This window comes from Mastacembelus armatus, chromosome 8, assembly GCF_900324485.2.
Source record: "Mastacembelus armatus chromosome 8, fMasArm1.2, whole genome shotgun sequence".
NCBI classification, from domain to species: Eukaryota; Metazoa; Chordata; class Actinopteri; order Synbranchiformes; family Mastacembelidae; genus Mastacembelus; species Mastacembelus armatus.
Genome location: NC_046640.1, coordinates 9068513 through 9096488, shown reverse-complemented (window position 1 = coordinate 9096488; position 27976 = coordinate 9068513). Strand labels below are relative to the sequence as shown.

Genomic DNA, 27976 nt, shown 5'->3' with positions numbered 1-27976 from the left:
CTGTGCACAAACGGCCCCTGTTGCTGATTGGCTGAAGCAGTGTTGTGTGGCACGGCCTGTGCATTTTATTTGTGTGCCATTTACAGAGCTGTATGTACAGAGCTGTATCTATGTATGGATTTTTTTTTTTTTCCAGCCCACACACAGACAGCTTGCAGACCGTGAGGAGACATTTGCTGAATCTGACAGTGTACTGGATTACAATCACTTACTGCACCTTTAATGTTTTCAGAAACACTATAATACAATACAATACAAGTGTTAGATGTCTACACATCCTTTGACCTCCAAATCATAAACTCTGGTTGAAAGTGCATTTACTCAAGTACTTTACTCAAGATAAGCATTTACATTTTATCCTACTTTATATTTATACTACAGTCATTTGCAAATATAAATGTTATAAATTTTATTGCAGAACATTATTTGCAATAATGCGATAATTATTACATACTTGTTTCATGTTTTTGATTTATTTATACATTATTAGAGCTTAAACCACCACTCTGTGTTATGAGCACTTACATTTTGCTGATAATAATCTGTGTTTTTACTAAAGTAATATTCATAAAGCATATAGGTATTTTACCTTATGGCCATTTGTGCTTAGTATCTGAACACGTCTCCCACCACTGGTGACCATGACGAGTGTAATTCATGGGTTTACTGAGCTTCTGGACCTTAATGCTCTTCATTGATCCTTCCTCTAACACTGGTGGCTGATGAAAAATGCACAGGTCCATTAACTCACTCGTGTGCACGGCGACAGTCAGATCTGTGTATCACGAGTCGTTGATATGATCCTGTCGCTGCAGGGCGTCAAGGCAGTTTGGTTTGCAGGTTTATTAGATTGTCACACTCATGCACATGCGTTCAAGTTGGCATTTGCCTGCCGAGCTCATTAAACAGCATGAAACAAATGAGTTTTTCCTCCTCTGTTTGACTTGAGCTGAATTGTCGCAAACTCTGAAGTATAAGCAGCAGCCCCCTCAGGCAGGATTTGCCCTCTCAAACACTTTTGCACTGAAATACAGACACACACACAGACTTATATTTCAGTGCCTAGTTAAGATATGTAAACTACTCAGTCTACAAGACAGTCAGAGCCCATTGTGCCTCTGTACAGAAGTGTAGAGGTTGTATGTTAATGAAAGGTGAAGAGAGGGACTGAGGGGATAGAGCGTGAAATATGAGAGGAGGAGAGTACAGGGTCAGCATGGGAGCGTGAGAGAAAGATAAAGGAGACGAGACAGTAGAGGAGAAGAAAGGACAGGATGCTAGAAATGATTTTACTCTCTGTGTGAGCCGGTGTAGAGAGAAACAGGTGGCTGAGTTTAAAGAGAGGGAAAGAGACAGAAGAGTGAGAGAGCTAGAGAGAAGTTGAGCTAAATGCCAACATGGCTCCATGTGTGTGCATGAGTGTGTGTGTTTGGTGGGGGGTTATTTCCCCACAGATCTCATTAAAGGCTTCTAGTCCCCCTGCACTTGGCCTGCAGAAAAAGACCAGAGGGACAGACATAGAGAGAGCTGGAAGACGGAGAGGAGACAGAGAGAGAGAGAGAAGAGCGACTTTTATTTCTGCATAGATAAGTGATAGAGCTGTTACAGAGAGATGGAGAGCGGGAAGGAGGAGGGCGAATAAGATAGAGATAGGCAGGGGAAGATAAAGAGCAACATGGACAGAGTGAGTGGGTGTATGTGAGTGGGAAAGTGTGATCACAGCTTTAGGAGGCAAGACAGAATTTCTGGTCTGCATAATGATGAAACCACAACACAAGGGCCTAAAGCTGCATTAAACACTTTTTTTTTTTTGCTGAACTAAATATCATATGAAACTTAACTAAAATCTAGACTTTCAGTGCATGTACATGTGCTGCACTACTATCCTGACACTCTGGTTGTGCAGACTGTGCACAACTACATAAGTATTACCACTTAAACATACAGTACTTAAAGTATAAAAGGTAGAAGTAATGATTATGCAGAAAATGGCTCCTCTCATGGTGTTATATTACACTAACTGTATAATATATGTTATATTATAGTGTTGTTGTTATTAGTGATGCATGTGTAAGTAGCAGAGTGGTAAATACTGCCAAAAGCCAAAGTGACCTGTATGTTTCTTCTGTTCTCCTTAAATTAAATTCTATCGTCCTGGGTGTCGGGTGAATTTCAGGAAAGTGTTTCTCTGCACATTAAGTGGAAAAATCAAAGTACATACAGCAGTGGGCGATCCTCTGTTCCGCCTCTACCTTTCTGTTAAAATGAATAATTTACTCACTCTGAGCTGCAATAGCAAACAAAGATAACTACTTTGGCTGTCTGTAAATGCTAAGCTTGGTTTATCTTTTTCACTGAATAGTTGCAGCTTGTTGGATGAATTATGATAATGGTGGAAAGTACTCATGCATTGAACATTTATTTCACTGCTTTAGTTACCAGTTACTTTTCAATTCATAAGGTACAATACAAAATATTCAACACATTTTCTCCTAAAACATTAAAATTCTATGTCTTGTTGGGGTAAAGAAGATTATTAGTATAAGAACATAACTTATTGGAGACAGGATTGCTAGTTGGGTCTATTTGTCTTATTTCCAGCTTAGCTTATTGCCTCTAAACCATCTAAACCCCACAAAACTCTCATTTTACAGAAAGCAAAGATGATTTCTGTAGCACAATTTCATTTTTCTTCTTCTCTATGCCTTTAATTGCCTTACAAACCATGCAGATGTGTTTTGTGATGCTGTGGAGCATCCTTGCCTCTAGGTTGGGAGTCAGTATATTAATGTACTTATATATAAAGTAGTTAAATAAGCTGCCCCCAGACCAAATACAACAAATGCAACTTATGCATTGATGCTTCAGTGTTAACAAACACTTTTCCCCCACAAAACTTTCAGTGAATTTATCTTGTAGGATTAGATATGTAGTAGACTTTTATTATAATAACAGTGTTTTATTTTACTGGTGCTTTTATTTAAGTATCAGAGCATTTCTTCCACACTGTGTTTGCATTTGGTGTTTTTATCTCATTTGTGTCATTCCTTCTGAAAATCTGCTGTTGTCATTTAGTCTTAAGGGTTTCCACACAGAGCTCTCTACCCACTAGAGGGTGCTCCTGAAATCTGACTGCAAGTGCACCTTTGGAGGCTAAGTTGTAAAACTGCTTGGGACTATATTCATGTAAGTGATATTAGTAGACTGTACTATTACATTGCCGTTATTGCATTAACACTTAAAAATATTTATAATATTCTGCGAGTCAGTGGAAATCCCATGTGTTTACAGAAAGAAATAGCAGTTGATTTGAAGGCCTGATAAAGGTGAGGACACTATGATGACCCTGTCAGTAAACACCACCTCAGAAAACTCTCCTAGACTCTTAGTGTCTCAGGCCATAAGTAAAGTTATGATACAATATTGCATCTCTGATATTTTCTGATAGTTATTAGTATTTTATAATTGCTCAGGTTGACTGTGGGAGTATTTCTCCTGCATGATAACTGAGTCCTTATCCTTCATTTCCCCCTGTCTTGATTGTGATTCATTTTGGAGTGTTTGCTTGCATCCTTTCATGGGACCATAAGTGCAGTGTGTAGGTTTGTGTGTGGTGGGAAACCTAATCTAATACAAACAGACACACCCCTTCATCCTCTTTTGCAATCATACTCACGGTCTTAGACATTCCCCTCCTTCTACTCTGTTCTCTTTTGCCACACTGCTGTAACACACATGCACGCATACACGCAAACACACGGTTAAAAAAAAAAAAAACCCCAAAAAACATGCACACTGAAAGACACACTTCATCACAACCACATGCACACCCTTCCAGTACCCCATCTCCTAGGGAACACAGGGATGTCTCTATGGCAACAAGCAGCTTGCTCCACTAATGAACCGGTTGCTGTGGCAACCGGGTTGGCTGTGCGCGAACAGAGATACTGAATAAAATAGAGGGAGAAAATGTTATGTTACTCCTCTGCACAAAACCCCCGTGCAGGGTTTTTATCTCATTCTTTGTAGGACACACACACACACAGTGAGAAATGTGTCTCTATGTGCTTGTGTGAAGAAATTAAGATGAGTGAAAATGACAGAGCGAATGTTCTCGGTTAGGAGACGTGATGGCTAGAGCAAAGAGCCCATGCAGTAATGCAGTAAGAGGCAGGGATCCCTGCTGGATGCCTGTAGTCTCGTTGGGCCAGTCATCCTGCTGCTGCCTCAAGGTCAGAAAACAACCCAACTTCACTCTGGGCAAGGAGAGGCAGATTGAGGGAGAGAGAGAGAGCAGTGCCAAATACCTTCTGTCAACCATCTGTGTAGTCAGTTACGTTCCACTTTGCTGACTAACTGTTATGAATATGGCCATTCATGATCTCACCAGAGACACTTAAAAGCTGCACCAAGCTGCCATTCATGTCCTGTCTCCTAACTGAGGCCACCAGGAGTCACCCACTTTTACTCCGGCGCTGTCTCCCCCTGCTGGCTCAGAGGGGCAGCAGCCACAGTGTGCTGCAGTCAGTCCAGTGAGAGCATCCTGAGCCACAGGATTGTATGCTAGGATGGAGGCAGTCTCTTTAAAAGGTCTTAAGACAAATGTTTGGAGTCACAAGGTGATTATTTGGGACAGGAAATGAGAAGAATGTTCTGCTGCACAAAATTTGTCTTCTTTTTCTCCTAGCCTCTCTGGGAAAAAAGGTCAATATGTGTTTGAGTGTCACCTTTTCAATTAACGGAATGAAAAGGATGATGGGCAAACTACTTAGAACCTATATAAATATAGCTGTGTACAGATACGCCATTAAAAATCAATGTAATAAAAATCTATATTCATATGTTTGACTTCTGCTTATGATGGTATATTGTGTGTAGTGGATACTTTTACGTTTTTAGACTGATATTTAAATGAAACAATCTAGGAGGTTTGAGGGAGACCCAAGCCAAACATGCTGGGAACCACTGTGCTGTATTTTGTCTGTATACACAGTTGTCTATTATGTTAACTCTCAGTCTGAAAAGTAAAAAGTATTTAGTGTTACACTTCCCTATGAAACAGACTATGGCATAAATACTCAGGGAAGTCACAGATGGTCTGCCCCCCACAAAACCATTACAGACCATTTCACCCCATATGCGGCAGATTGCATCTTGAGGTCTTCAGGCAAAGCTGTGTTTGAAAGTTTAAACATCTTGCTTCAGAAACATTTTGGCTTTTGCACATTTTAGATTTGCTCCTCACTTTTGTTGCTGAGCTTCTCCTGCTTCTGTATCTCTTGCAGAAATGTTTGCGGTTTAACCCCGAAGCCACAGTATGGAAAGCCAAGCAGCAGGTGCTGTGCTCTCTGACCGAATCACTGAGGGACGTCCTGAACTATGGTCTGTTCCAGCCTGCCACAGACGGTCACGATGCCAAGTTCCTGGAGGAGGAGCGGCTGCTCAGAGAGTACCCACAGTCCTTTGAGAAAGGGGTACCATATTTGGAGGTACGCACTTGTAAGACACAGTGCTATATGATTGTAGGGAAGGTTTTTAGGTAACAGAACTGTTCAGCTTCTCGCCTCTGTTTTTGTTCTACACTTGTTAATCTCTTATCTAATCTGTACAGTCACTTTGCCTGCTATATCATGACTCAGTGGAGACTCTAAACCGTCTTTAAACTTCACTAAAGCAGGTCTGATTCATTGACATCTTGTCTTTGCTGAGGTTAGAGAGGATGTTTATACAGCAAACCAGATAAAACATCTCTGTACAATAAGTCTGCAGGCCCCATTTTGTGGATCTAGGCCAAAAGCTAAGATAATTGAGGACAAAGGCCCTCAGCGTTTGGATTAACTCTTTGTTTCTTTCATCTATTTCTCCTTTGGGTTTAGTTTCGTTACAAGACCAGGGTGTACAAGCAGACCAATCTGGATGAGAAGCAACTGGCCAAACTGCACACTAAGGTATGAACCCAATTTGTCCTGAAAGTGGACGTATGTGCATGTGTGTGTCAACTCGTGCATGTTTTCCATTCATTCCTGACTGGGTTGCAATGTGTTACTCTGTTCTTTAATTCTATAAATGCACTGTAGTTTGCTGTACTGTAATATTTACAGGTCAGTATTTCCAAGACACAAAAAGTTAACATTCATGTTTCATAAATGTATGAAATAATAAATAAGGTTATATGAATAAACATAAGTCTAGACAAACCAATAAAACAGATGAAAAATTGTATGTATTGTATTGTATGCACTTAATCCAAACGTCAACACAAACATGGATGAATTTTTATAGATAAATCCCACTTTTAATTGGTTCTCTGTAATGCAACAGCTCTTCTCTCCACGTGCAGGCCAGCTTAAAGAAATTCATGGATTATATCCAGACCAGTGCTGTGGACAAGATGGCCAAGTTCATAGACAAGGGCCTTGATCCCAACTACCAGGACCCTGACACTGGTGGTAAGTAGTGCCACAGAGCTTATCTCAGCTTGATTCACTTAACTCACTACCCATGGAGTCATCTATGCATAATAATAGTCATAGACCACATACTTGACTTACAATTTATTAGATAGTTATATGTAGTGTACAAATCAAAATAATCACATTCATGAGAAATATAAAAATAATTAGGAGTGATAAAAAACACAAATCTTTTAAACATAGAACGATTCCAACAACACTTTGGTCTTGACAGTCGTTTAGTTATTTGAATAAAATACATAATGTAAAAGTAGCTTTACTTCTGAAACATGCCTGAGTGTTTGTGCTTCAGCTTGTTTCATCCACACCTCCATATACAGTTTGCTGTACATCTCTCTCCACACCCACACGTTCTCAGTTGATCTGCCTGCCACTTTATTGAATTAGCCTGACTGTTCATCATGTCATCTCATATAATGACCCTTTTTAAAGTGTTACACTGTACCATCGCATGCACAGTATAAATGTGCATTTGAGATTCAACATCCCCGAATGGCTGAATTAGCTTCTGGTGCCCAGCAGCTATGTGGCCTATGGCTCTGCTGTATAAACTCGACCTCTAAACTCTTTGCAAACAGCAAACCTCCCCCTCCTTTTTCTGCCCTCAGCGCTGCAGTATGTTGGCCTAACACTTTGTCTACGATGTGAGCCAGTGCTGTTCACAATTTGGTGGCTTTTCTCAGATCCTGTTACTGCTCATGGGTGGGTGTGGGGTGTGTGTGTGTGTGTGTGTGCGTGTGTGTGTGCGTGTGTGAGGGTGTGTGTGTGTGTGTGTGTGGGTGGGGGTTAGCAGACGGTTCATTTACAGTTTGGGTGTGCTGCTCTGTGCCACTCCAGCCGCTCTGGGAGCAAGTGTCAAAACACAAAACACAGACTGTCATCACTGGTGTGAAACACATTTCCACTGCACAACACTGGGGGGCAACAGAGAGCCCTGCTGTTCCCTCTTCATGAACATCCTGTACTCACACCATGTGTGGGAGACAGTGCATACAAATCTTACGCTGGATTACTGCTGGCTACTTTGGCAGTGGCAGCAGTAGGTTATTCCCCACATTGTTAACACATTTGACCTGACTGTCTCGCTGAATCTCTCACCACATGCTTCCCAGAAGCTGGAAGCTTTTAACAGGACATGAGATAATTCTGCCATATTCAGCATGGCTCCTGTCAGGAGGGGCTTACTTCCATCTCTGCCTAGAGAGCTGCTAAATAGGCATGCTCAAGTCATCATGACATGGTAACTTCGGAGAAAGTGTAATGAAAACATCCCCCGAATTATTTGTACCTGAGAGCTACAGAAGCTGTGTCACCATGGCAGCCAGCGCTCTGTCAGTGGGAACACGTTAACACGTTGTGATTAGTGTTTTTAATGATGTTAGACACAGCATTGTTTTTATTTTATTTATTGAATTTCTTTGTTGCTTTAGTTAATATCAGCATCATGTAATTAAAATTAGCTACATCTCTACCATCTGCATCATTAAAATGATGCTTACACAATAATGCGTCAGTTATTATGATCCATAAATGCAAACACAAATAAGTAAATGCACTATTTTCTATCTTACCAAATTTTGATTTTTTTAGTAGAGATATTCATGGTCTTAAAGACTCATGGACTCATACTGTTTTTCTTCTTCCTCCAGTGGCTCCCAAATAATTTGACTTTGCTCTAGAACCATCCTAATGCCCTGAATATGCCCTCCAGAGACCCCACTGTCCCTGGCAGTGCAGTGTGAACCAGGTGGAGGTGAAGCCATCCGGGTCCTGGTGGAAGGAGGTGCTCATATTGACTTCCGTGCCAAAGATGGACTCACACCACTACACAAGGCTGTTCGGGGCCACCGCCATACAGCTCTGCTGGTAAACCTTCCCACGTTGTTGTTCTTTTATAAAATGCTGTTATCTAACCATAACAGATAATGAGTTTTCATTGTCATGCTGTATAAGGAGTAAAAACCTACCTACACCGGTAACTGGGAGATGGATATTTGCCCTGAAACTGATACAGTTATATCCTCGTTTGTGTTACCATATAAGTAAACAAGCTGAGGACAGAATAAACAGACCCTCCCACACAGCAGTCCACACCCACCCACACACAAAACACACAACACACAATGAACAAAAAAATCTATTCAGGCTGAGAGAAAAAAGATTCAAATTCAAATTTAACAGTGTTTAGAGCATTTAGATTTTAGGCGTTTAAGATTTTCATCTCCTAAATTACCAAGAATCCAGGTAGCTGCATAGAGGAATTCATTCAGGGGGAGATAATAACATGTTTTACATTGTCAGAGCTCATGGTTCCTGAAAAGAAACAGTCTCTAAATGGCATAAAGACTTACAGCAGACTCCGACTGAATGCAGAATTCACTCTATCCTGATTTAAATGTCCATGAATGTTCCTCGACTTGAAGTTGGAAACTACTTTTAGATATTTTTGCTGCCTTTTTTTAACTTATAAAATTAATAAATCCTGTGTTTCCAGTATTTATCAGGCTACTTCATCACTGGAAGTACATGAGGTTCAACCTTTCTGCTGTCTTGCCCTGCAGGTCCTGCTATCTCTGGGTGCATCTCCAGACTATAAGGACCGGCGAGGGCTGACGCCGCTGTACCACACTGTGCTGACAGGAGGCGACACATCCTGCTGCGAAACGCTGCTTTTCCACCGCGCCAAGCTGGGCATCAGGGACGAGAACGGCTGGGACGAGACACATCAGGTACACACTCTCATCAGACGGTTTTATTAGGGGTTTTCTATAGATTAGATATTCAAAAAATAAAGAGAACATTGAAGTTTAATCTGAATAAATCACAAAAAATAAAAGGTTTTTTCTCTCTACCACCTCTGATGTGATGTGTTTGGTTAATGTAGCACTAAATCAATAGAAACACTCTCTGTTAGAGGATGCTTGGGGCAAAATCATTCAATTTAATAGGGTCAGTGGCCTAATTTGTTTCTATTTGGGAGATGTGATACTAGAAGTTCCTGCCTCAGGATGTTTGCAGTTTTAGTTTCTCTTGTTTGTATTTTGTAAGTGTGCATGCATCCTTTTTGTAAACTACCAGTGTACTCTCTGTCTCATATGAAGAGTGTCTGTGTCTTTGTCAGAAATCATTCATGCCTTGAAACACTGCACCTGCACATCCTTTTTTCTTGGACATCTTTCATGTTTCATCCCACCCATACTGCTGCTGTGACCTCACGTTACAGCAGTGAAGTGGACAGGCGAGGCCAGGAGGAGAATAAAGGTATCACACTCTTCATTACAGTGTGATCACCCACACTTCATCAGTATCTGTCTCTTCAGCTCTTCTGGCCACTTATGTTCTCCATCTTATACTGCCTGTGTTTGCCTGTCGAGTGAGATTTGACTCATAACTTTACCATTTGTACTGAGATTATTCTTTTTTTTTTTTATCTAAAAAAGAAAAGTCTTATGCCCAAAAAGGTCCAACCGAAATTCCTCCACTCCAGTTCACACAAACGTTCAGCCAGATTTGTATTGGCTTGAAGCTCTAAAGTGAAAACCTTTTCTGTTCTATGTGGCTGTACTGAAGTACTGATGCCAGCAGCTAAACCCAGTTCACTTTGGACTATTTATATAAGTTAAAGAAAGAAAAGAAAAGAATGGAAGGATAATGTGGCCATAATAGGCTTGTGTGCAGGTTAAATGTATAAACAAATTTGAACAGCAAGAAAAAGGAAACATCTGTGCTGTTGTTATTAATTGTGTGACGTTGCTAAATGTGCCTACAGTATCTATGTGTCTATATTAAGACTGTAATTGTTCTAACTATGATTATTGTTATTATTGGATCGCACCAGTGCTCTCTCAGAGTTTTCTCGCCTTCTGAGTTTGGCGGTGGTGTTCATTAAATGTGGTATCACTTTATACCTGTCACCTTCTTCCTCTCTCTCTCTGTCACTGTCTCTTCCTCATCCTTGTTTTCCTCTCCGCCTCGCCGTCCTCTTTATTAAACATCTACATTACAACCTCCCTCCTTCACCGTTGGTACATCTTGTTCTTTTCACCGCAATCTCTGTTTCCTTTGTTGCTAAATGCATTGCTTTTCCACTTCCTCTCGCCCTCTATCTCTCTCTCTCTCTCTCTCTCTCTCTCTCTTTCCATCTCTTCTACATGTTTATCCTCAGGCCTGTCAGAATGGTAACTCGCAGCATCTGGAGCACCTCCTCTTCTATGGGGCGGATTCCTCCTCCCAAAATGCCTCTGGAAACACTGCCTTGCACATCTGTGCTTTATACAACAAGGTAGTCACACACAGAGTACAGAAAATGCAGCTGAAACACCTTAGCTCTTTAAACATACCCTTTCATAAGGTGAAAGTCATTAAATGCTCTTTACCTTTGTTAAATAATCTAGCCATCTTTTTAGATTTGTTATCCTGAAACCTGAGAACAAAGTATGTATCTTCCTGGTAAAGATGAAATAAGAGAAATTTGAATGGGATAGCAGCCTGAATCTCTACATGACAGACCAGACATTTCTACCATATGAACTTTCCCTTTTACACAGCTTTCTTGAACTGCCCCCTGACTTTGCCTTAAAAAGGATTTTTCTTAGAATTTTCTGTATTTAATATTCAACATGTTAACAGTAACAAAACACAACACAAGTAAAGCTGAACACATTATGTGCATTTCTATGTCAAGCATTAATTAGAAACTTTTTTATCTTATGATAAATATATTGTACATTAATCACCACTGGTTTTACAGGAAAGCTGTGCACGAATTCTGCTCTACCGGGGAGCAAATAAAGACACAAAGAATAACAATGGGCAGACCCCCTTTCAGGTAATGGCTGAGCGCCTGGCTGGGTAATTATGCATGTTGGGTGGTTGTATGGTTTAGTGTCTTATTAAGTTAACGTAGCAGAAAGTGCCAGGGCCTAATTTCACTTTAAACCATTATTGTGCTACGATGCACACAGAGGTCCCAGGTGGCAGAGTTGCGTGTGACCTCTTAATCTGGATACATTAACTCTGTCAGTGCAGAAAAAGCCAGCTGAGACAATCTGTTGTATGTGTAAAAGAGGGAGGAAACAAGAAAGAAGGCAATAGGGAGAACACATTAAAATGTGCTGCATCGTGTATTCACCTGTGTTTTTGGCTTTAGGAAGAAACGTTTGTGCATTGGTTCAAAGAAAATGTATGTTTTCATGTGAGAAAACTTAAATCTGAGAATCTTTGTAGACATATTGCTGGGATATGAAAGTAGAATCAGATGTACAAATGTGAAAAAAATTGCCAAAACCTAACCTGAACAAAGCAAAAATTACAAGAACTCTTTTTGTTGCATTAAGGAAATGATTTAAATGTTTATATCAAATGTAATTGAAACAGGCCACAATCACAAATCTAATGTCCATTACCTGAAAAGTCATTAGTTTGACAGGCCTGCTTAGAGTGCCAACAAAATTATATATGTTTCATTAATGTATACAGTATAATATGCATAAGTATATATAAGTATAATGCTTCAGTGAAAACATGTGAACAGCTACTTAAATACCACTGAAACACTGATCAATTTTTTACCCCTCTTTGTATTTGTGTTTTTCTTTTTTTGTTTTGCAGGTGGCTGTCATGTCCGGTCATTTTGAGCTGGGAGAAATTATCAAAAACCACCGGGACACAGATGTGGGTAAGTAGTTAGGAGTCTGGTGTATATTTTTTTTACCCTAGTTTTGAAATGTGTAATGATTTGTAATGTTACAAGGACGACATGGTGTTGACCGAAATAACATAAAATAATATAAGATAAGGTATCGCACTCTACCACACTAACTGTTTAACTTCTGTCCCCTCACTTCCCAGTTCCCTTTGTCGAGTCTCCAAAGTACGCCCCCCAGAGGCGGGAGAGTGCCCGAACGCTGACGATACCCCCTCATCCCTTTCTGCGCGCCAATAGTGACAGCAGTATGAATCTGCCTGACTGGATGGCAGTGCCCAATGCCCCAGGGACCAACATTGTCTCTGTGCAGGTGTGAGGTTCAGAGTTTACGGTCTTGAAACTGGAAGCTATGGTTTAAAAAATTAATATCACCTCAGAATCTATTTTGAAATGGATATACTGAGTTTGTGCCATTATGCGTATATATTAAAAATACTGTTGGAAGTTTGATGCATTTGTTGGTTTAATTATAGTTATTTGATTCTTCCATTGAAAAAAGGTATAGGGTAGATTCATCATTTTCTCTAATCCTGACAGTTTGGAGAAATGGGTAACACCCAGATAATCAATATTTCCAGTGGACAGGTGGAGGCTTGAGCAGCTGCATCCCAACAATTTATTCAAATGCAATAAAATTTGAAGGGGCATAATACAATGTAATATAATGGACGTCCTTTATCAACCTCTAGTGGTGAACACTGCTAATTGTAGCCCCTATTTCTTTGTTTTTCTCATAAGCCATCCAGATCCATGCAGTTCAGTTATTTTGTGCAATGTGGCAGAAAAGACATCCCGAAGTCACAGGCGCTCGTTACCATCGTCTTTATGTTGAGTAAATTAATAAAACAATCCTTTCATCACAACCTTAAATTTTATAGTAATGCAGTTGGATGTATGTGTGTTTGTATGTGTGTATACACAGCTTTGGTAGACAAATGCATTACAAAATGATTAAAATGTAAGTGTTTTTCCTAACTGTAATGGTAATGGTACATAATATATACAGACCCTTTGCAGATAATTTAGAACATCCCTAAAAGGACTGATGAAAGAAATACACATGGTAACCTTCAAACATCTTTCCCTTTGCCCCTTCTGTATTTTTTTTTAGGGCTATAAACATACTGGTACCCTGCGGAGCTCCAGCAGTCCTAGAGGGGCGAGGACACGGTCCCCTTCCCGAGGAAGGATCGGAGACAAGGAGGACCGGAGCAGACAGAGTCGGAGACAGGGGTGAGTGGAGAAGGACGCTGAACAACAATAACAAATGTGTTTTACCTAAGTCTAAGTCTTAAATGATTAATCTGTAAATGTCATTTTCCAGTTTTTCAAGTTAGGCCTTTGAATGTTTTTGTGTTGAATTAGCTAATTTTCCAGCCTGAAATACTTTGTGCATGTTTTGTGCAGTTAAGTCAGTTATATATATGTTATTAACTCACTAACTCATTCCTGAAATGAAAATGAAATAAAGGTGTGACTCAATAAGAAGATGTAGTAATGTTTTTCTTTTCTCTGTCAAAAAGTGTAAGTGATGGATTCACTAATTTAGTCACTTAGTGCTGTAAAGTAACTAAATACATCAAGTACTGTACTTATTGTCCTTACCATATTGTACAGTACTTGAATATTTATACATCCATTAAATTATGTGTATTTTGCCCTTCTGCTTATCAATCTAATTAATTTTTTCGTTACTTTGGAGAGGAAGATTTCATTTACCAAACATTTCACAAGTTAACTAGTTAATAAAATATTATAAAATAAACCACCAGTATATAAAATACTTCAATATAGATCCACCTAAACCAGTTTCACTGATATGTAATAATCTCATATGAGGCCTCAACAAGCACTTTCACTTTTAATATTTAATGTATGACATTATATAATTTTATTAAGTACAGTCAGGACTTCCACTTATAATGAAGGAATTTCTAGAGTGGCATTGCTACTTAGCCAAAGGATTTTTTTAAAATATATTTTTTTAAGTTTCTGCCTGTCCCATGTTCTACTCCTTTCTCCCTTTCTCCCATCCAGGCCTGCTCCTGTCAGTACCCCTGCACAGACCGGGGGCCAGCGGAGACGCCTCTACAGCGCCGTCCCAGGACGAGTCTTTGTAGCTACTCGAGCACACTCTGCCCAGGGGGAGCGAGAAATCAGCTTCAACAAGGGAGACAGGGTCAAAGGTTAGTATATGCACATGCATGTGTGTCGCAATACTGTGTGTGTGTGTGTGTGTGTGTGTGTGTGTGTTGGAGCCTAATGCTGCATTTTGTCTTCCATATGAATTCAAAGTATGTGTCTGATTGTGAGTCAGTGGTTGTGGTGTTGTTTACACCTGGTACTAACATGAGCGGTCTGTAATGAAACACAGTGAAGCTGCTGACAGCAGGACAGTTTCAGAGGTGAGATTTAATTAGCAGCTTTTAACTATTTAGCTGCCTGATGAAGTATTTTGGACACTGCATCCCAAATTTAGTTTATCTAAGTAGCGTTAGTTAATACTTCAATGGAAAACAATGGCAATTGTATTATTATTATTATTATTATTATTAATAAAATATCCAGCGATGACAAAAACCACAGCTAATGCAATCATCCAGAATAAACATCGCCATCTTAAGGTTTCATTGCTGATGTTTTGCCAAACTAATACCTGTTTACACGCCACATGACTCATTTTAATCACTTTCCCTTTGGCTCTGGTACAACTTTTCTGTATTTATTTTTTGCATAAATTACCTGTGTGTGTGGATAACTTCATAACTTTATACAAAAATTTGACATGGCTTTGTTTGCTGAGAGTTAGGTAAGACTTCTTATAAAACCACAACAATACTGGTTAGCTTTTAAATTGATGGTAACTTAGGACAGAACCAGGCTAGCTGTTTCCACCTGTTTTCAGTCATTGTGCTAAGCTAAGCTAAGCAGCTGATGGGTATAGTTTCATATTTAACAGACGGAGGAGGGATTGATATCAATCTTCTCATATTACTCCCAGCAGGAAAATAAATAAGCATGTCTGCCAAAATGTCGAACTACCACTGTAAGCAACCTCTTGGAAAAAAACAGTGAGTCGAATAGAATTGAACAAAACTTAAAAAATACTTTACAAATCACAAAATGTCTTATGTCTGAGAGTAGATGCATGTTAACACCAGGTGTAAAGAGAGACTATAGGTCCCTGACACAGAACAGTACCCAGGACAGACGTCTCTTTAAATGAGTTTGTAAAATGGTCCTGTCCTAACATGAGTGTAAGGTATCTATATATGTTTGTATTCAATGTCTGCAGGTATGAATATGTGTGTGTTTGTGAGTGAGTCTAAGGTGTCGCCAGGTATGTATGTCTTGGTGAGTATGTAGGAGGTTTGCATGATCGTGTGTGTCTATATTATTGCTTTTCTGTCTGTATATTGTTGTTTTTCTTTTTGCGTGTTCATTCCTCATTTGTATCTGTGTGTGTTGGTGTGTGTTGAGTTGTCTTTTTTTTTTTTTTTTTTTTTCCTGACATACTGTTCTTTCCTGCCCCCCCACGCAGTGTTGAGTGTTGGCGAGGGTGGATACTGGGAGGGGACGGTCAGGGGCCGCACAGGCTGGTTCCCCTCCGACTGTGTGGAGGAAGTGATGCTTCGAAGCCAAGACAACCGATCAGGTGACTACAGCCCGACACACACGTTTATGAACAAACACACACACACACACAGCAGGCTCATCCTGAAAAACACCCAGCATCACCTCAGTGGGGAAAAAAACACTGTTGAAAAGGGAGTTTCACATTTAACCTCCTCTGAATATTTAGCTACTACTCACACACACCTGACAATGAGTTAAGATACTAGATTTCCCCAAGGAAATTAAAGACTACATTCTTTCATTCACTTTCAGAGTTGTGCAGTGAATCTAGCATTGTAAGCAAGGTGCAACCTCACTGACGAACCTGTGATTTTGTGTTTCAGAGAGCCGTGGAGAACGAGCTAAAAGGCTGTTCCGCCATTACACTGTGGGATCCTATGACAGCTTTGATGCTCCCAGGTAAGCTGCCTTGCCTCCAGCCATCACTGATGTTCAGTGCAACTGAACAACTGCGAGCTTCATCCCAAGGAGCAGTGGTGTGCCCAGATTCATTAAGCAGCAGAGGCATAACTGAATAAATGGCTCTGCTTCTCCTCACTGGGTTAGTGGTAGAGTTCATATGAGGGAATGTCACACCAGAGTGGTACTTCGCCTAGCCGAGGGGCGTTTAAGCTGAGCACAGGGTTACGTTGTTGCACTTGGGTTGACCGAAGACAGATTTACATTATTCTTGTGACATTAGGACCAGATAAAGGTTAAAGGAAGGTCAGTTTGACATTCAGGCTGTTGGACATGACAACCACTGTTTCCTACTCTTGGCCTCTGAGCAGCTCTATGGGGAAATGAGGGGTAATTTGCTGGGGTACTATGTTGATTTGATGTTTCCATCCTCCCAGTGGGTACTGGAATTCAAACTGATGAGCTTTTCACTGCGACCCAACTTCTCTCAATGTTTAGACACGCAGCACATGCTGGCAGGGGATTTGTTTGTACACTAACAAACTGCACACATCTCTCCAGATTAGATGATTCATGTAGTGATTCCAGTGGCACTTTGATGAGTGTGATGTGATGTGCTGTGTGATTCATGCGGTAGGATGATGATGTGTGAGGGTCTACCGCCTCAGGTGTAGAAGCTGATCTGGTTGCTTTCGTGCTGCAGTAATCTCCAAGGCACAGATGTATTAGGATTTTAGAGTAAAGTCCTTCCTTTCTATGCCTTTTGGCTGTGAGGTACGCAGCTGCATTGCCAGGCTGCAGTTTTCAGTGGGTCTGAAATTGTCAGTGATGGTTGAGATCCTTTCAGACCATTCTAATGACAAAGCCTTAAATTCCCTTGTGTTGGCCAATTTTATGAACTCACCGAGTCATCATTACTGCCTTTGATGGCCTAACTATGAACTGATGCATATGTATTACAGGATCCCTGTAGCAGTAGCCACACACAAGCTCAGATCAGAAGCTGGAATTCTTTTACTAGAGCGCCGTTATGTTTTTGTGTTAATGCCTAATCCAGTTTACTCGGTCTTACAGAGCTATTTTTCTATGGAAGTCGTTTTTACAACACGTGAGAGGGGAAAAACTGTGCTGTAATGACTTTGGGTGTGCGACGTCTTTTCGTCAACTCAGGCTAACATCATGTCATTCCCTTTAACGCCTTGCTTCTGCATCATGGTGAACCCGGTGTTGCTTTGAGGCAAATTCATTTCATTGTCCAGGACGTGGACTGAGCGGAGAGAATTATTTACATAGAAATAAAAGCATTATCAAACACATGTATTATTTACACTAAATCTTGCCCCTAACTCTCTTTCCCTTTCTCTCTTTTTTCCCTTCTCTATCTCATCATTAGTCTTTATGATTTCTTAACTTTGTTTTTCAGGCTTTCATTTTTTTCTTGTCATGTGTTTTTCCTCTCTCAGACTGTGTTTCTCTCCTGCATACGCATAGTATCATGTATTATTAACATGCTTTTCATCAACAGTGACGTCTCATGCAAGCGACCACTCAACCATGCAAACTCACACACATATGTTTGTATGCACACACAGGCACACGCATTATGGATAATTAAAGCATTGTGTACTGACTGCAGCACTGATGGAGACTGTTTGGCCAGGCGGGCACGGCTGACTCAGAGCCGCCCTCACATGGGCCTACTTTCACAGCCTTTATCACTACATGTAATATCTCACCTATTCCTCCTTTCATTCCTCTGTATTTGGCCAGCTCTCCTGACCATCTCTGCATCCCTCCCTCGCTTTCTATTCATCACTGTATTGCTAACCCCCCTGTACTTTTTAATTTTCCTTCTATCACCCTGTCTCCCCCGTTGTGTCTCCATCTGGAGGTCAGACAGTGAAGGGCACTCCGAAGGGAGAGGAGGGTTGAAAAGAGGGGTGAAGAGTTTGGATGAAGAACGAATGCATCTTGTGTTTACAGATGGCTAAAAATAGACCCATGCATTGTTGTTCTGTGCAAGCACCAGGGTGAAATAGCAGATCAGACTCGGTCCACCACTTTGGCAGATGTAGCTATACTGTATTCAGTGCTCATCAGCAACTGCTAGTATCCTAACATGCTAAACTAAGGCTGAACATGTTGAACATTGGCCTGTTGGAATAGTTTCAGCAGGTTATGCAGCTGCAGAGCCTTTTCGTAGATAAAACTGCGTTAGTCAGTATTGGTTGATCTTTCTTTAAATCAGAGTATGTTCCGCTCCCAAAGTGTGTCACATTACAAATTACAGTAGAATTTCAAAAATGGATTTCACATTTACATTTTTGATTTTTTGCTCATCTGTGCTGGCTGCTATGTAGATGCAGATTTTGTTTTGTAAATGGCCAGGAAGACAAAGAAGTTGGTAATCATTAGATAATCATTTTTACCAGGGGCAACCAGGATTTCATCGTGAAATAATGACCAACGATTTAACCCTTAAACATACCGCTTAAAGTGAACTTACGTAACTTTGCCAGAAAGTGAGAATCGCAGTATGTTAAATGTTTAAATGGAGCTGTGTGGAGAGGTGACCAGGTGAGGCTGTAGCAGCAAACCCTCTGAGCATCGTAAATTAACACATCTTGCCTTTTATTCCCAGTGATTTCAAACCTTTTTATTTCTTATTTATTTCTTTTATCACAAGTTCTGCTGTCTCACTTTTAGGGAAGTTGAAGCAGTTTTTTTTTTTTTAATTTTTTTTTTTTTTTTTACAGAATTTCTAGACTGCAGTGTCTGAAACTGACTGAGGGTACGGTGAAGTTTTAGAGATGAAGATTGAAGAAGGTTGATACTCATCTTTTTGATAAATGCCTCCCATTAGCCCAACATATTGGTTAATCTGTAATAAATAGAGTCATCTTCTCTGCCATTCATTGATCCTCAGCCACTGCCTGTTATTGGCAGCTGGATATATTTTGTAGCCTGACACAGGACAAACTGTGACATTATAATAAGGTGCGATAACCAAAACCCAGCAGTCAGCAAGATAAACTGCTTTAAAGTGATAATATGGTGTGGCGATTACATTAACAAGAATGCAAGGGCTGAGGGAAATGGTGACTTGGGAACTGGCAGTGACAAATGACTAACAAATGGAGAGCTTTTATGTACATCTGTCATGCCCCGCCAACTCAGATGTCATTTTAATCACCCTGCCTCTTTGTACTCTCAGCATACCTTACATGTGTCCTCCCTTCTGATTCTACCTATCACACTGCCTTTTTCTTTCGATCGCTGTATATTCGCCACATTTCCTGGTTTGTTTGTTTGTTTGTTTGCATGGTATTCATTTTTACATAGTATTAATGACTTCAATAGCAAAATTCAGGCCGGTCAGCCAGTTGGGGTGAGACCTGCTTTATATATTCGGGTGCTAACAAAGCTTTAAACACTTAGGTGAAAATATTAGCCTTAAGTTGTTAATAAAACAGTATGTTTGAACTCTTTCATACACATCGATTGATGATCTCATTGCCACCAGTACACTGCAACCTAAGGAAACTGTTGTACACGCACAAAATCTGAGTAAATGGAGAAATGATTCGCTTTAAAAATACATTTAGAAAAACATAAGTGCAAATAAGGAAAACATAAACATTAAGAAACAGGTCAATTCAGCTACACGTACACAACAAAAACACGCGTGCTGAAAATACTTTTTATCATATCGTAATGATCATTCTTTGACTCTACACCTGTAAATGATGACACAAGGTGATTTTTTAATCTTTACAGCTTATTATTGATCAAAACTGCTGAATGTGTAATAAATGGGACAGGGGCAAATGAGGGGGGTGATTTCAGACACAGACTTTTAGTAATGACTCCGGTCTTCATCAGTTTTTGGTGACCACTGAAAACTTGTACTTACAGTAGTTCTGTAGTTGTGTAGGACTTGCAAGGTTTGCCAGTGCGTTTCTTTATGCTGCTCAAATTAATTATCAAAAGAGCAGAGAGCCAAATACATTTCATTGAACAAGAACTTATCTGATCTTTTATTTTGCATATCCTGCTGAAAACTGACCACACACACACACACACACACACACACACACACACACACACACACACACACACACACACACATATATATATATATATATATATATCAAGCACATGGTTGTGAGATAATGCTGCCTGTTGTTAATAGAGATACTGGAGAGAGCTATAAACTGATGGTTCAGCTACTGTCTGTGTTATTGCCACAGGTGCACAGAGTAAATGTCTACAATCAGTACATGCTGCTGCTCTGCCACATGAAGCCACTATTGGGCCAACAGTGGGTCAAATAAGGATGGGCAAGGATGCAGTTTAGTGGAGAGAGGCAGAGCACTCTGCTCTACATTGCTTTGGATGGTTTGTTGTCACATGCATTGCTTCTTGATTGTGTGAACGTAACAGAACAGTTTATTGACACAATTTTTCATGTTGCTCAAACTTCTGTGACTTTCTGCTTGAAGCTTTCAACAAGAGAAAGAGCGTCGAAAGGTGTTTGTTTAGGTCGACCCACCCATAGTTGATACATAAGGCAGACATGCAGATACACATAAACACACAATCATGTGGACCTTCTGTCTGTATACTCTCCTCGCTCCTCCCCCACCTCTCTTTCTCTGTCTTTCATTCTTTTTTTTCATTCCCTCTCTTTCTCATCACACATGCATGCACACCCAAACACACATACTGTACACACAGAATCACAGCAGTATAGCCTGACATGCAGGGAGAAAAACAAAAAGGCAGAGATGTGAGACGAGAGAGGACAAGAGCTGTGATCATCCTCGAATGCAGCAGGGAGACAAGAGGGTGAGAGAGAGAGAAAGACAGAGGGAGGAAAGGAAGGAGGGAGGAAGGGCAAGTCGACGGACGACAGCTTCGACATACGTGGAAGGAAACAGACTAAGAGATGATGTGAGTGCCTATTTGACAGAATCTGTACTTCTCTCCCCCTCCCCACCCTCCTTCTCTTCCTCCTCCTTCCGCCACTCATCTGCCAGCTGTTTCTCTGTCCTATCTCCTCTTCCTGTCTGCGTCGATGCGTCTCCTCCCTCCGCCCCTCCCCCCCATCCCCCTTCCCTGGCTCTACCCTCTCATTCATGCTTTGTTTACAGATAATGTGAGGAAAGAGTGTGTGTATGCGTATGTGTGTGTGTGTGTGTGTGTGTGTGTGTGAGTGCATGTTAGAAGCTGTTGATAAAAGAAATGTGGGTGAGGTTAGGAAAGTGTGATTTAAAGGCACGTGGGGTCAATAACAGCAGGAGAAGGACATCAGCAGAGGCTCCAGAAGGATCTAATCTATTTTTACCCAAATAAGAGCAAATTGGCTTCTGTAACCTTTAGTGTGATGTTTTATAATAATTGGACTTGTCTTTTATCATAATGTCACATATTGATGATGATGATGATGATGATGATGATGATGATGATACCTTCTTAGTCATTTAAACTCCAAGAGCCTCCTGCCATCCCCCTTTTTTGGATGAAATATTCCACATGTGATTATACTGTATAGTACACTTATCTAAGTCACATCCATTTTTATGAATGGGGAATCATGACAGTGACAGATAGGTAGAGTGAATACTATACATATACTCTATAGGAAGTGGAGGAGCAAGGGGAGATGGATGAAGAGGAGGCTGGAGAAAGAAGAAGATACAAAGTGTGTGTGGTTATGGTGCTTGTGTGTGTGTTGATCGCATGAATGCATCCATGTTTGGACTGTACGTGTGTGTGTGTTAATGTGTGAGTTTGTGCATGAAGCCCCCTGTGAACAAACTCAATCACCTCTCACCCTCTCTCTAAATTACCTCATTTCTCTCTCTCTTTTTTTCTTAAGCCACCTTGTTCCCCCTCCCTCTCCCCTGCTCCTCTTTTCTCTCCCTCTCTCTCTGTGTCGCAGTCACAGCGAACCATCTCCATCTCTCTCTCTCTCTCCCATTCCTCCTCTCTCTCTGTCTTAAGTATGAAGGGGCTGGGAGAGCTCGGCCCTCTCCCTCTCCCTTCTTCCATCTCTCTCTCCTCCTCTTCCTCCTCTCCTCCTCCTCTCTCGCGCCTCGCGCTCACTGCTGTCTCGCTGGAAGACGAGAAGGAGAAGGAGCAGGAGAAGGAGGAGGAGGAGAGGGAGGGGAGGAAATGGCGATGGGGGCATGCGGCGAGGAGGATCTCTCCCTCTCCCTCTCCCTCTCTTCTTCCTGGCCGTCGCTTGGCCCTGTGAATAGGAGCGTCTGGTTCATTTACAGGTACCTGCCATGGCTTTTTATACCCCTCTGCCCTCCCTCCTCCCTCTCTCTCACCCTCTCTCCCTCCAGTTGCTGGGGGGAGATGGGGGGGTTGGGGGTGGTGGAGGTGGAGGGAAGGATGCATGCATGTGGACATCATGGATGGCAGGGCAGGATCGATTAGATAGACTGGCAGACGTTGCAACGCATGCTGCCAGACAGTTGTGTTTGATTCAGTGTGTCTGAATGTGTGTGTGAGATGTATGTGTGTGAAGATGGACGAGAGCTGCTGCTGCACAGCCCAGTGTATGAGCAGTGCAGCCGTTCTGTGTTTGGCGGTATGAACATGTGTGTGTGTGTGTGGCGTTTTCTTTCGCTCTGCTTTGAGTCGCTGTCGGAACAAATGTCCTCCAGCAATGCTGCACCGGCAGAAGTGATGCCTGCTGCTTTTACTGATGTGCAGATTGATTGCGTGTTTGTTAGTGTGCATGCTTTCCTGTGTGTGTGTGTGTGTGTGTGTGTCTATGTGTCTGTGTGTATGGATGATGTGTTGTCAATCAAAACCATGACAGGAAAATTTCTCCACCGCTGTTGTTTGGTTGCATGTGTTGCTGATGTGTGGTGTGATTCTGTATGTTTACCTGTGTGTGTGTGTGTGTGTGTTTGTGTATGTATGTGTGTGTGCGTATGAGAGAGAGGGAGAGGGAGAGGGAGAGGGAGAGGGAGAGCATGGTGAGGGAGTTTTAACGATGCAGCATGCATGACAACTTCCAGCTTCTTTCTGACACCTCTATGGAAGCCTGCTTGGCCAAACCTGGTTAATGCCTTGGCTTCTTACCTATGCGGTATAAGCAGCACTGTACACTGTGCTGGATTGTCCAGCACTGTTGCTTCCATCCAAGATACTGACGACAACACCGGGCCACTAAATACTGAGGCAGCAGCACTGAATGACACTATCACTGTGCCCCAGTTCAGTGGCCAGATTCTCCAAAAGGATATAGTCCACAAAGGTGGACCTGAAGAACTGAACCTGAGTTAGTTGAGCCTCACAGATAGTAAAAACAAGTGTTCAATTGTGTTGCTTTTTTGATACATTAAGTTGCATTACAGGTTTAACAAACACATTATGGACATGTAGCAAACAGTGTTAACATCTACATTTTGTTTTTCTGCAGCATCCAGTGAATAACAACGCAACCAAGCTGCTCTGATCTGTGTCTATGCCAATACTGTGCTTCCTTAGTCTGGTTCATGTAATATAACAGATGCTGACTGATGACTATTTAAATATTAACACATATAACCACATTGTGTGCAGTTTCTTGTCTTTTTTCACCTGAATGTTTTGACCAGCCCACAGTGGATCAAGGCACAGCGGACTGAACTGGGCTTCCAGGGATACACTGGTGGTGTGCAAAAGTACTCAGCATTTGCTTGTTTGACTTGGGACAGTCCTTGCTAATCTTTGTGATGTATTTGGTCCAGACGTTTGGACGTCAGCCCAGTGTGTCCCCTATGAGTTAGATGTTAGATCTGTTTTCATGAATGCCAAGCTTTTACACATTGTCGTCCAAAGGAAACATCCCAATCATTAAGTCAGAAGGTGACTACTGTAGTTTGCTTTACTCAGCTCCTCCATGGTCACTGTTGTCCTTTCTTTGTTAATTAGTGGCATGTCAGACTCCTCTGAGAATTTAAATATAATTCGACTAACAAGTGCAGGAAAAGTTGCTCCAGCTTTGTCTCAGTCTGTTTGAAGTTGTGTGCACTAACAAATTGATGATCCATTTATTTTATTATGCTATAATTGATATCCTAATCGCTCGGGGTGCCAACCTTACAGAGGTGCAATGTTTGCACAAGCTTTGATAGTATTCCCTACAGATTTCATTAATTCAGTACACCGTTGTACGACCAACCTGAGTAATTTATGTGAAATGTGCAGGTATTACGACAGTTGATGGAGTAGGATTAACTGGCAACCAATTATTCTTGGCTTGTAATGATCAATTTGCCATTCACATTCACAAAACATTCACCCTTTCTTGGTACACATCGTTCTACTGCCTTTGCCAAAAGAGCTATCAAGCTGCTGTGCGTACCTTTCATCATTCAGCAGTGGTGCACCACCACTGGATGGAAACGCTGCAGCCCCTGAACCGAGACACGGCTAACGTCACTTAAAGTTGAAGACATTCTTGAAGACAGCAGAGGCTGAGAAATTTGTAGGAACTGGTTAGATGAGATGCAGCCCCTCACACAAGCACACAGGCAAAGAGCTGGAGGGGAGGGGGGTAAGATGATTAATACAACATACCTATGACAGATGTGACACATCTTCCACTGAAGATGATGATGATTTTATGAACCAACAAAAACAAAGACACTTTGTAGAACAGTTGCCATAATCATTTGTTCACACTGTGAGAGACTTGGCTTGAGGGGTTGTCATCTTGTTCTGACTGGTTGTTGGCCATGCAAAAGGCTCTGAGTGATCTTTAAAGTTTTGATAAGTAAAATCATGCATTTTCTGCTGCTTTCCTAGTACCTTTACATATCATGATGCCAATGGGTTTACACAGCTGCTTATTTCAATGAGACATCATTTCACATAGTGTTTTGCATACATTTGTCATAGGAAAGTTGCTGTTGTAGTAATCATTGTTTTATTTTTTGTATGCAGAACTTCTGTTCATAAATGTAAACCCTGTCAAAAGTCCAAGAATAGGATTTGTTACTGGTTATGTTTCCTGGACTGATGTTTGTTGCCTGCAATCAAGCTGAATTTTCTGTTGTTGTTCTGCTGAATGCATTTCAGTGACCTATTGCTTGTGTGGCCTGAAGGGACATAACAGACTACCACCTACAGGGTCAATTTAATGTGTGTGCATATACCAATATCTGATTTAACCATTCAGCCAATTTAGATTTTAGGAAAATTAGTTTTTGTCACCAACGATTTGAATCAAAGAGCATTTACAGGTAATCCATTGAATTTGTTTTTTCTGGGAATGCATTTTAGTTTTTAGGAATACAAAATTTCCAACATAGTCCATAGCTATTCATTTTTACCTTTCTACCTGTCTTTTTACAACATATTGTTTATTTGAATATTCCATTGGTCCATCAGAGTGTTTGAGCATCTGGCCTGGGCAGCAGAAACGGACAGAAGAGGGCAAGAATGACAAAGAGACAGAGCCTTGGCAGAGACAGAGAGGCTCTCACACATCCTGTGGAGAGTGTGATGCACTCAGTAGACTGAATGAAAACTATCATGAGGGAAGAATGTGATTAGAAAAAAAAAGAGTGAATGATTAGAAGATTGGAGAACAGGAGAGGGGAGGCCAATATAGATAGAAGTAAGGAGTAGGCGGGGCCATGACGACTGAAAAATGTAAGTAGAGGAGATGCAAGTCAAGAGAAGAGAGAGGGATGAACAGATGGAAGGGGCTGGGACTATTGGTGCATGATGGGATTATCAGCATGTGGTTACAGTATGTTACAGCAGACACGGTATATATACCTCTGTGAGTCACTGGCTGGCTGTTTGGATGGCCATTTCCATTCATAACAAGTCCCTGATACCTTAGAGGTAGCACTGTCCCTTATACCTAACTGGAGCTTCACACTGAAGTGACTGAGCATCCTTGTGTGTGAATGCTATTAATGTTACAAGAACTATGGAAGTAATACTGAAGGGCTTACTTGCACAGGCCCAGTTGTCTGCTGCTTAGTATAAAGCAGCATACCTGAGTGAAAGTACCCCAAAATTGCATGGAAGTACAGTAAATGTACTTTGTTACTTTCCACCAGCGTTTAAATATTGTTTACTACACATGCAGTGCCTGCTCTCTGCCGTCACTGTCTACCATAGCATGGCTTGGGTATGGTGCGGTCCTGCCCATGCCAGTTTCCCTACGTCCAGTTCTAGCTGTTGCTGAGGCAACACGCAGCACCATCATACTGTATATAGCATCTCTCACTGAGGTTCTGGTAGAAACCAGCTCTGGGCTTGCTGTCAAAAACACAGCAACATAGTGATGCATAGCAAAACAGCATTTTAAGCAACCACTACCGTAGGGAGTGCAGTCCACTTTAATGGTGGTTAGGGTTTAACAGATGGAGATTTCTGACTTGAAGCTGCAACATTCTTTTAAAACAGATATTCAGGTTTTACATTTGGCCACTCTGAAGTATTTATTGTCTTCATTTCAGATATTTTCATCAGTTCAGAAAAGCTTAGATCATGATATACCATACATTTCTGTAATTCCTGCTGCTACTTAGAATATTAACATGTTTACGTGTATATAAAATGAAATTAACTTTATTCATCCCTGAAGGGAAATTCAGTCAAATGTCAGTAAAATTAGACTTTCCACAAACATACTATAACCTTAAACCATTGTTATATCTACTCTAAAATATAAATAGGACAACTCCATTTTCATTGAGGAATTGAATGACACAGCAGTTACCTACATACACATGTAAATCTAAAATGTGATATACACACAAAGGTTCCCAGTTTAAATCCAGTACACTGTCTCCAGAGGAGAGGATTGGTGTAGCTGGGCCAGGAGAAAAATAACAACAGCAAGGTAAATGTTGAGTGGGATTTTAAAACGTGGCTTTACACCCAGCATTGATAAGGGCAGGGGGTGAATGCAGCTGTGTGAGAATGTACACTACATGTCCTCCTTGTTTTCTGTCCTTCATTTCTCTGAAGTTAATTCTAACTCACTTTTTGTGCCTCTCTTCTGTTCCATCTCTGCCAGTGACTATATAATCAAGGAGAAGACAGTGCTTCTGCAGAAAAAAGACAGCGAGGGTTTCGGCTTTGTGTTGAGAGGGGCCAAAGGTAAGAATAAAGCACTCATTGATGTAGGTGCTGGAGTCCTGATCATATTTGACACGCCGTGTTATGTGAAGTGCTAATGCATCCTCGTATTTTCATGGTGTCTCCAGCTCAGACTCCCATCGAGGAGTTCACTCCCACACCAGCCTTCCCTGCCCTGCAGTACCTGGAGTCAGTGGATGAGGGAGGTGTAGCCTGGAGAGCCGGTCTCAGGATGGGGGATTTCCTGATAGAGGTACAACCATGATTTACCCCTGCATTACTGCGGTGGAGTTAGCAAAAACAGAGAGATTTTTTTACTGTGGTTTTTGAGCACGTGTCAAAGTGTCAAAGTGTCAAACATGGGAGTTTTTTTGGATCCGGATCAAGTCAAACTGTTTTGTCCCAAAACCTTACGAATCTACACCTGGATTTGCACTATAAGTTAATTTGTTCAGTGGTTCATGGTCTAACCTTTTACTGGATGTCATTCGTCACAGGATTTTGGCTTGGTATACTCTGCTAAATAGCAAAGTCATCAAACTGAAAATATACACTAGGTCTCTCAGCAAAGACAACAAATGATTTACCAGTAAAGTTAAAAAAAATTCAACCTTATCCTGAGGTACATTTTGTTTACAGGTAGACATGATAAACA

The 27976-nt window shown here is 41.1% G+C and overlaps 1 protein-coding gene across 1 annotated transcript in view; it reads left to right on the top strand.

The window, feature by feature from the left end:
• shank1 (SH3 and multiple ankyrin repeat domains 1) overlaps nucleotides 1-27976 on the top strand; it is a 49105-nt gene that overhangs the window by 5208 nt on the left and 15921 nt on the right. Inside the window, exons 2-16 of the mRNA XM_026325785.2 lie at nucleotides 5286-5489; nucleotides 5877-5948; nucleotides 6341-6449; nucleotides 8185-8339; nucleotides 9035-9202; nucleotides 10639-10755; nucleotides 11224-11301; nucleotides 12084-12150; nucleotides 12324-12490; nucleotides 13292-13413; nucleotides 14218-14366; nucleotides 15722-15835; nucleotides 16140-16215; nucleotides 27260-27342; nucleotides 27450-27574. Coding sequence (XP_026181570.1) covers nucleotides 5286-5489; nucleotides 5877-5948; nucleotides 6341-6449; nucleotides 8185-8339; nucleotides 9035-9202; nucleotides 10639-10755; nucleotides 11224-11301; nucleotides 12084-12150; nucleotides 12324-12490; nucleotides 13292-13413; nucleotides 14218-14366; nucleotides 15722-15835; nucleotides 16140-16215; nucleotides 27260-27342; nucleotides 27450-27574 — 1806 coding nt within the window. The remainder of the gene's footprint in view (nucleotides 1-5285; nucleotides 5490-5876; nucleotides 5949-6340; nucleotides 6450-8184; nucleotides 8340-9034; nucleotides 9203-10638; nucleotides 10756-11223; nucleotides 11302-12083; nucleotides 12151-12323; nucleotides 12491-13291; nucleotides 13414-14217; nucleotides 14367-15721; nucleotides 15836-16139; nucleotides 16216-27259; nucleotides 27343-27449; nucleotides 27575-27976) is intronic.